This window comes from Pagrus pagrus (genome assembly GCF_965226575.1).
Source record: "Pagrus pagrus genome assembly, chromosome: 15".
Classification (NCBI taxonomy): domain Eukaryota; kingdom Metazoa; phylum Chordata; class Actinopteri; order Spariformes; family Sparidae; genus Pagrus; species Pagrus pagrus.
The window spans coordinates 3,684,009-3,694,355 of NC_140199.1; the positions used below are offsets into that span (position 1 = coordinate 3,684,009).

Sequence of the window (10,347 nt, forward strand, 5' to 3'; positions counted from 1 at the left end):
CGAGCTGAAAATCGAGGGGAAGTATGGGGAAAAAACTGATAAAAGACTGAACAGTAGTCACATTCTTGTGCAATACACTGCACTGCTGACAATGGGTGTGATCACTGCAACAGACTTTGAAAACTTCAAACCACAGATCAGTACAAAAAAGTGAGGATTTCAAGCTTCATCACCCTTCAAATTTAAAGATTAGCTTTGACACATCGGAGCCACTGCTGTGGATGTTGCTGGTCTAAGAGGGAAACACTGATCAGCATCTGCTGGCAGTTACAATCTGCTATAATTTAACATGAGATCAGGGCTCGAGACTGACGAGGTCCTGCGGATGATAGAGAATGTGTTTGGGGTTGTTGTGTATGTTTAACGATCAATTAGCACAGTGCTTCTTACACTGTCTACCACCTCAGAAAATATTAGGGCTTTCCAAGTACCACTATTATGACTGAGGTTATTCAGCGCAGGTCTACTGTATTAGCTCACTGGCCTACTCTTATCATCTTACTGTTTTGCGCTGTTTAAAGCTAACTTTAGTAGGTGCTGTGGACGCTTTAGCAGTGCTGCTAAAGTAGCCACTAGCACTAATGCTCGGTTTACTGTCGTCAACTTAAGTTTCAACAGGCCTTCTTGAAATATTCTCCTCCTGCTCCACCCTTCTTCCTCATAGATCCTATTTGGAGCTGCGTTTGTACTGTTTTTGAACTTAAGATCTTGCTATCGTAGCTCGAGTTTAGCTGGGTAAGTTATAATGGATGATTTATGTGTATGACGCACATGAACGTAACTGCGTAGCAGGCTGAACCAAAAATATTACAAGAAAGACAAAACTAATTTCAAGTATTTTTTTTTGAAAATTCTGCAGTATTTTGATAGTATTACATGTTTTTAAATGAGTTTGTTTCTTTTTCAAAAAAACATTTCTGGGATTCTTCCACATTATCTTATTTTTAAATACATATCTTCGTTTAAATAGGCAAGAAAAGAGCTAGTTAGCTGTTAGCAGCCAGTGAGCAACAGAGTCCTGAAGTGTGTTTGGCTAACGGAGCCATCAAGCTAATACTTTACAGCTGATTAACATAATAGAGCTAATAGCTAATGGAGCTAACACGCTAATACTTTACAGCTAATTGAGATAACAGAGCTAATAGCTAATGGAGCTAAACACACAGCAGGACTGAGAGTTTCTAGTCAGATGAACGTGAAGTCTTAAACAGTGAACTGCAGCTTAACATGACAACACAAGAAGTTTAAAATAAATAAATGTACTTTAGCACGTTGAGTACAGTTTGGAGTAAAAGTACTTTAAATGCTTAAACTTTTAAACTAACAACTTTAGATGATAATAAAGTACAGAAACAACATTTTGTTTTGGGAGGGTTTACATCCACTTCATGAAGGTTAGAACTGTTTTTCGGGACGGTCGTGAAAAAAGTTAGTCTGGAGCCCTGCATGCTATTCAAAATGGTGTTAAATAGGTTTAATATGCTCCAAAAATTATCCTGAGAGGAGGAACAGGACAGCCCCTTGGTCAAAATCAACTAAACGATATGTTTAATTGCTAGCTACCTAGCCAAAACACATTAGTTTGTCTGTTAGCTAAAGCTAACTCACGCACTAAAACACCAGAAACAGGCATGCTGAGCTCTCATAGAGCTGTGTCTGAAACACACCCACCACTACTGCAGGTTCTCATACACAAAAGACTTGGACACTTGGGGGGATTTGACACAGAAAAACACACAACACCAACATGATTTCAATACCCATCAATGACACACACTGGACCCTTGAGTCTCAGCTTGTTTCCTTGCGCCCACTTCTCTCACACCTGACCAGAGATCCAACTTCAGTCTTCTTTGTCAATGTCGTTGAGTGTTGAACTCAACAGCTACTGGTCAAAGACAATCTGTTGAGGTGTGCGAGAGGTGGACTGAATTTTAACCATGTTAAATGAGAACAAGGAATCAAGATGTGACTGTGAAATCCATGCAGTTGCAAAAGCACAAGCCTTGTTTTGCTAACACAGTGCTCTTCTGATGACGACACACCACAAGCCCCAACCTACACAACAAACTAGTCTCTACATGGGCCACTAAGATGTAGTTACCCTTTGACTCACGCCGGGGAACTGCAGAGTGAAAAACACTGTCTGGTTACTGCATAACAATGGTATGCTGACTAAAAGGACTGTGCAAATGTTTTCCATGTTTTAGCCCAAACTCAAAACTGATGGAGTTTCTGCTGTTGTGACATAAAGGCTCTGCAACAGCTTTCCATTACATATTAAGGTTTGTCTACAATGTGTTCTCGTACAGACGAGCCTCTCTTTATATAATCTGCACTTTGTGATGCTTGCTGATGACAGACACTCTCTATATCTATTAACTTAATTGATTTATTTACTTACTTGTTGGTGCGTTCAAATGACTGTAGGAAGCTCCAACATCCAAACTTGTGGGAAACCTACCAACATCGTTTTTTATAATGCAAGAAACCACCAAAATCACATTATCCTCAACATCTGTCTTTTTCGGTTTGAATTTCCGATACATGGTTTGTGGATGTGGTGCTATAAAAGCAGTTGATATTCCCACAAGCTACAAAAAGAAATCGTCTTCATCACTGTCTGCATCGTAGGTGACAGTGACATTGAAAAAGAGACAAAGGCAATTAACAACACATTGACAAACATCCAATGTGAAACACCTATGCCTTGGAAAATGGTTGTCAGAAATGTAAAGTAAGTCAGAGTTGTAATTAATGGGCTAAAACATGCAAAACCTAAAAAAAGATTCTCTAAAATTATTTCTAATTTACTTACTACTACTTTTAAAAGTTATAGCCACACCAGTGCAGCATCTCAGTCATTTGAGCTTCAACTATGTTACTGATTCAGTTATTAATAAAGTATATGTTCAACCAAAAATGAATATTCGGTCGTGCCGATGGAAAGTCGGGTGAAGTTTCAGAGCCCATAAAAAGTTTTTGGAGCTTCGCAGCAAAATAGTGGTGCAGAATTCTCCTGAACAACTGAAGCTGAAGGTGACTTGTTTTAAAACGTAGAATAAACTATTTAAAAACAAAATCCAAGGTAATCTGGCAGAATCCAAGGCTCCGGAAGAGATTTCAAAGAGACGTTATTTACATCAATTTTTAAGCAGAAATCTTCCTCTGAATCACCCCCTCTGAAGTGGGTGCACAAGCAAGGGTGTAAATAACATTTTTTCAGATCAATTTTGGATCTCTGGCCAGATTACCTTGGATTTTGTTTTTAAATTGTTTATTCTACATTTTAAAAGAAGTCTTCATCTACTTTAGTTGTTTAGGAGAATGCTGCAACGCTACTTTGCTGTCAAGCTCCAGAAATGTTTTGTGGACTTCAAAACTTCAAAACCCGACTTTCCATCGGCATTGGGGATGAGGAGATAACGACTGAATTTTCATTTTTGGGTGAACTTATCCTCAAATGTTTCACTTTCAGAAGTAGTGAACAGAATTGGCTTCCTTTGTTTAGCATCACAGAACAAAAAGCATGAAGATTTATTAATCGTTGCCTGTCATTTGTATGGCGTGGCATTCTCCGTTAGTGCTGGTGGTGGCTAGTGCAATAAGCTGGCTGGCTGGGTTTGGGTGGGGTGGGGGCTGATGGAAGGATGGATGGTAGGAAGGACGCAGTGAATGAAGGGACAGGGCATGGGAATAAGCTGAGAATCAGTAGAAGTCAGGGAGGAGTAAGGGAGCTGTTGCCTGGATACCAGAACAGACCTTAGTCTCGCCTCCACCATCGTTCCTCCACTCCGGGTAGCAATTAACAGCTGAGCTTCTCAAAGGGTCCCCACATTGACCGACATATGGCAGGGGACCCTGTAATAGACAGCACTGGGCCGGGGTAGCCTACATCTGAAAACTAATTATGGCGGCTGATTACAGCATGAAATATTCCAACACCCCATGGCACCTTTTTCGGGGAGTTCACATAAACAACGCAAACATCTCACTGAGATGAATTACTTTCGGTGCGTCATCCCTCACACTGTGTGAGCGCTCTCTTTTCTCACAAGGAGGGATTAACTGCTGCAAAAAGAAAAAAAAGCTTTAAAGAATGGGTGGTTTCATGTGATTAGGAACAGAACCACTAGAGAACCACTACAATCTGCTAAGAGCTGGCTGACTGCCTGGTCTGCCTGCTGGCAATGGGGAGCTCTCCTCTCATCCTTTTACATTTGTCAGCATTGTTGGACTTTTTTCCACCAGAATACTTGGAAAAAAAAAACTGGGGAGCTTGTAAGGATTAACTGTCATCATAAAAATGTGCTTGTTGGGATTTTGAAACTGATTAATTAAAGTAGACTTTCTTCACAATCAGAGACATTAAACAGGAATTCCTGTAATTTTCAACCTGGGCCCTATATTTACATGTTTGGGTGTGTAAATGATTCATACTTACTGGAATGTGACACAGTACAATTTACTCAAGTGCTGTACTTAAGTAAGCATTTCCGTTTTCTGCTACTTTACACTTCCAGTCTACTTCATTTATTTGATAACTTTAATTACTTTGCAGACTAAGATAGGCAGATAGGATGTTGCATCAGACCCGAAGTAGTGCACTTTCAAATGAATTTATCTAAATGGCATTCGAACACAAACATCACTGCCTCGATAATCAATCTATGCCAAATACTTTTTTGGAATCAATCCAGTAGATCGCCTCAGCTGGCAGCTGCGACAAGGCTGCAGCGTAATCCATTGGGGGAACTGCTACTGTCAGCGTCACATCCACTGAAAGTTCTTGTGTTTGTCACTGGCAGGCTTAGATTTTTATTCTGTCTGACGACAATATGGAAACGATTCCTACAGAGACAGACCAATTTGTTAAATAACAAGATGCTTTTGTGAAAAGCTCTTGAATCTCACCAGTGGTGAGTTGTTGCAGGGAGATGACAGTTTTACCAAGAGGAACTGCCAAAGACTTCTCCTTGAGCGAGACTAGCGTTTCTGGGTACAAAAGGATCTTATTATTTAACAAAAAGGTCCATTTCTGTAGCAACCTAAGCCTTTCAACAAGCACTTTTAGTGGACGTAACTTTGATGGTCATCGTTGCCCCAAACGATAACACTGCAGCCGCGTCACGGCTTTCAAACTTTTGGCAAGTATGAATCATTTACACACCACAACATGTAAATATGGGGCACTAGTTTCCTTGATTAGGGGTAGTTTAGTGGTGATTGGTTTGTGGCTTAAATCAAACTATTACTACAATCATGTGTTGGGCCTTTGATTCCTACTGCAGCCACTCATATTAAACTATATGCACTTATTTTGTCAGGTACTGTGGATCAAAGCTTTCACCAATTTGGCATCTGAATGTCAAACTTAACCACCTGCTGATTGTTTCAAGTGTCAAATCTAGTTTGGGGTTTTTTGCTTTGCAGCCTTCTACAAGAACAAAGCTTCCTTTTCCCAAACAAAGCACAGAAAAATAAAGTGTGTTTGAACGCTTTTGTCATAAGCTAAATGAACAACACACTGAATTTCCTTTGAGGGTCGGTAAAACTGACAGTGAATGGAGCCCAGTCTTACTCTCAGCATTTACAGATTCAAACATGAAGAGGAGTGAGGCACGAAGGAGAGGACCAACAGATCAGTACAGGTAGCCAGGAGTTGGAGGAGGAGGACGAGGAGGACGAGGAGGAGGGTGGAGGAGGAGGGGAAAGAGGAAGAGGAGGAAGTTGAGGAAGGGTGAAGGGGGTGGGGTTTCATAAGTGGAAGGTGATAAACTTTGCAAACCTTCCAAACTTGTCCTTGCTGCATAGGAGAGGGGGGAAGCATTGGAACGGAGAGAAGAAGAGAAGAAATCAAAACAAAGAGCCCACCCAGACAAACTGCTGGATCACTGGTCTACACACACAAACACACTCACAAACACACGCACACACATCTTTAAAACAGCTGCTCTCATACAGGTGTTTTCTGCATATCTGAGGGTTTAAGTTACAGGACAGCCGTTCTGGCATTTTCTTTTTCAACACAACACATAAAAAAAAACAACACATGCCGAGCCAACATGTGATCATATTAACACTTGTTTTAACGCACGCTGTCTTGCAAAGGAACACAAGGTGTAGTATCCCTGCCTACGCACTCAGACACATTATATAAATATATATATATATGACACATCCTTTTAAAGAGTGTGGAAGGGCAATAAAATGATACGGCTGACACTGTCTGGTGAAGAGCAGTGTGAAGACAAAGTTTGCCCCCCTGCAGTTTTTCACTGGTCGCAATATTTGCTCCACATTTCTGATCACGGTTGTTGCTTAGTAACTGACAATGCAGAGCTCAATGATGGCTGAAGCATCGGGTGCTTCATTGCTGGCGATGCTCTTACACACATTTGTGTTTGTCATTACATGGTTGTGTGGACAAATGGCAACATGGTTCACTTATTTCTGGACACAGTTATCTACAGATTTGAACGTGAGCTCCTAGTACACTTCAAAGTGTGTTTCGCCTGGTGGTGAAGTGGCTCGAACGTGATAGCGTAATATATATTGTAATAACGGCGTAAGTGTTGTCTTTTCCTGGTTTTAAAGGCTGCAACAGCACAGACAGTCATCCCTACATATTGCCACAATATCATTAGAGGTATTTGGCCAAAAAATATCATTATATTTCATTTTGTCACCCACTCCCAGCATTTAAGAAGTGCTCTTGAGGAGAGCCCGACCGATGTATCAGTAGGCAGATATATGTATATTGGTATTAGTATAAATGTTGTTCGATATGGGTTGGTTTTAATTATTCTTCCCACTGAATTTTACCGTTTCAGTGGTCCAATTTCATTTTGGAAGATAAAGTTTATGTTAAACTCAAGCAAATAAAGGTGCGTTTATCTGTATATTCAGTGTATATAAGAATATTGACCTATATATCAATATCGAAGTGTTTTTACTCCCCAATATCGGTATCAGTCCGAAAAATCCAGTATCAGTCAGACTAACATTTTAAAGCCAATCACACAGCACATAGACTTTACTTGGACTGGCCCGAGTATATTTGGTGACCCATTTTAAAGCTTTTTACTTTTTTTCTGCGATCTATTACGTTGCTCTTCCTCTCCAGTCTACAGTGAGGCAGTTAGAGCAATTCATCTAACCGTTTTCTAGAAAAATAGTGTTGTACGCATAAAATAATAGGGATGTAGTGCATCTTGGTTTGATTATCTTTTTGGTTTTTTAGCCTCGTTGGTGACTTTCGTTGCTTTGGAGTGACCTAAAGCAGAGTTGTGCCAGCCAACTAACAGTGTGTAATAATGGTGTATGTGTTTTGAGCAGATCATGACCAGGTTGTTTAACTTTCAATGACCTTTCCAACAAAGTGAAGATTGGTTGATTTCCTTATCTGCAGAGTTTCTTCTTGGTAAGTAGAAGATAAAGAGGAACATGAATAGTTAATTATTCACACTCCGGTCAATATATATTCTACCCACATCATTTCTTTTTAGTGCTTTTAGCGACTTGGCACATTTGGAAGAAGAATAACTCATGAATAACCGGCTCTGCCTTAAACCAATGATGCAACACTGACTCAATTCAGAGCGTCATTTCAATAGTATGTATTGAGTACAGATGAGAGACGGGAATCCCTCAGCAAAGATTTCAGCCACAGCACACATTTAGAGGTCTGCTACCATCTGAATCACAGATGTGCAGTGTTGCCATTGAGAGGCGTGAGTCTGCAGGATTTCCTCCAAATGAAACACTACAACAGGTGATTTCAAACAGGAAGGCGAGACTAAGCAGCACCTGGTGAAGTCTTTACTTTTACAGAAAACCTGCAGGGTCACAGGCCTCAACAGCACGACTGCTCATTTGTTAACAAGGTCAATCCGACTGAGTTTGGTCTCTTTTAAATTAAAATAGAATAAATAAAAATATTAAATGTACCAACAGTCTGATGGAGTTCAGTCTGTGCTGCATTTTCTCAGGAGGAACAAACCATTCAGATTGTAAGACATTTATGGAGATCTGAGGCCAGTTTGCCCTCAACAGCTCATAAAACACCCTTGAAATTAAAAAATGAGGGGTAAAACTGCCCCAGGTAATCAGGGCTGCCCTTCATTAAATGTCAACCTGGGATTTTTTTTTCTAGGAGGTAATTATTCATATATGACAGCAGCTACTGACCCCTCTGAGCCACCATAGGTAAGCATATTACCAGTGTGCACCTTCCAGTGCATTCTGGACAACAAAAAGAGCAGATTTTGTTGATCAGAAAACAGCAGCATGGAGCAGGAGGACATGTTGGCACCACACAGCCAACAGAAGAAAATCCTGATCTCACACAAACCGCTGCATCATCAAAAAACAAAACAATCAGAGTTGTAAAAGACTTTACAGGAGAATAGTGGAGACTGAACTGGTTGGAAATAGAGAAAATGGAAAGTGAAGATCTTCGTCATTAAGACCGATGTGAGTCCAGTAAAGGTGGTATGCTGCGTTATGCTTTGAAATTAATCTTTGTTACATAAAACTGAGTGCTAACCCAAATGCAATGTACTCTTTAATTAATTCACTTCACTTAATTGTACTTTCTTTTCCTATCCTGTAGATCGTACTGTTGGTATCTGAAGAATAGGGGTGTAACAATTTCAGTTCTTTATCAAAGTGCTATACGGAGGAAACTGGTCTTTCTTCAGTATCTTGAAAACTCAAGCCCGTCCAGTTGCCTCCGTATAGCACTTTGATATACCATGACCCGGACGACAGAGTCTTCACCAACAATTCCAAGTCTAAATCAAAAACTGATCAAAATGAGCAATTATCAAAAATTAAAAACTGTTTTGTTGTTGTTAAGTTTTGCCATCTCGTGACTATTCTTTTTGTCTTTGTGTTTATCACTTTGTTCTCAACTGACTGGGGAAATAACATTAGACTTGAGCAGAGATTATAGCTGAGACGCAACAACCGTCATCAGCCGATACATCACTTGACTAAAAAGTGAAACAGGAAGACTCAGGACTGTGGAGATAGACACTGAAATTATGATAGAACTACTCTCACTAAGGAGAAACCGCATTAGATGGGGAAATCATGGATACTACAGCCACCAGGCTCAAGGGTCCATTTCTTTTTCTGTTTCTCTTCTCGTGCACAGATTCACTTAGCTTAACAGCCAATCAGACTGATTTCTCTCAACGATGGGTTTCGCTGCCCATTTTACACGCTTAATTAGCCAAAAGGCTGCTGACGAGGGCCGACTAGTGCAAACAGTGTGAACACTGGTAGGCCTCCATTCCCCCCAAAATATGGTAGTTATAATCAGACATGTAGCCTGTAGTTTTTAAAAGAATTTAAAAAATGTAAATGCCAGTTGTTAGGGCCTGAAACCAATGATTTGTTGACCTTTACAAGTCAAGGTTTGACAGTCTTACAACGGCATAGCCGTCAGTGCTGAAAAAAGAAATGTTTAAATCGGAAAAAGAAGCAAATCATGGACTTTTAGAATTGTTACACCCCCATTAAAGAAACATCCAGTCTAGCTGCTAAAATAATTTCACTGTCTGTAAGTCTATTCCTAACACAGAGACTATGTTGTTTTTTATGCTATATTACCCACTAACTAAACACTTGCATGGGAGACTGCATGGAGATAGCTGAGTGTAAGCAAGGTTAAGGAAAAGAAATACTCTGTAAGCGCAAAATATGATGTTAGAAGGTCCACTGGCTGAAAGATAAGCACAGCAAACAAAAACTTAAATGCCACTCAGCCAAGATTAATTAAGGCGACTGTTACAGAAAATTTAAAGGAACATATCTTCATGTTTTCTGCAGCTAGTTAATGATGTGTGATGAGTGAATATGCTTTAAAATGGAAAAGAACACTGCTGTGAACTCGGATGATGAGATTATCATTAGCGAGCATGAATTACTCTCCCAAAGATAGAGATAAGACAACCAAGTCCGTCACCTGCGTTTTCATTAAGAAACACAATAAAGCTCCTCTGGTGATTAATTAGACCATTTGTGTGCCCACTTCAGCAGGAGATCACCCAGATAAAATCACTACAGTGGTCTCCGAATGGCCATCGAAGGTGGTACCAGATTCAGGCCAGAATGAGCCCACTGACGGTACCACAGGTGACGGTCCCAGTTCTTTCATTTCTAGCTTTGGGATGCAGTCGTTATTGGATGCTGGAAAGTTTTCTAATATCAGAAGAGAGAAAAGGAAAGTGTAAATAAACATTGGAACAGAATTTCAGGGTGGATATGTCGAGAAGCCTTGTGGTGAGGCAGATCAGGATAGATTATGGAGATGATGGGACAGACAGAAAGAAAAAGGAA

The 10,347-nt window shown here is 40.2% G+C and overlaps 1 protein-coding gene across 8 annotated transcripts in view; it reads right to left on the reverse strand.

Annotated features, from left to right (window-relative positions):
* Positions 1–10,347, reverse strand: part of nckap1 (NCK-associated protein 1) — a 35,332-nt gene that overhangs the window by 23,002 nt on the left and 1,983 nt on the right. For 4 of the 8 annotated variants that reach the window (XM_084375838.1, XM_084375842.1, XM_084375840.1 and 1 more), the window contains exon 2: positions 5,789–5,806. The exons of the other annotated variants lie outside the window; for them this stretch is intronic. In XM_084375838.1, coding sequence (XP_084231964.1) covers positions 5,789–5,806 — 18 coding nt within the window. The remainder of the gene's footprint in view (positions 1–5,788; positions 5,807–10,347) is intronic. 8 annotated transcript variants of the gene reach the window in all.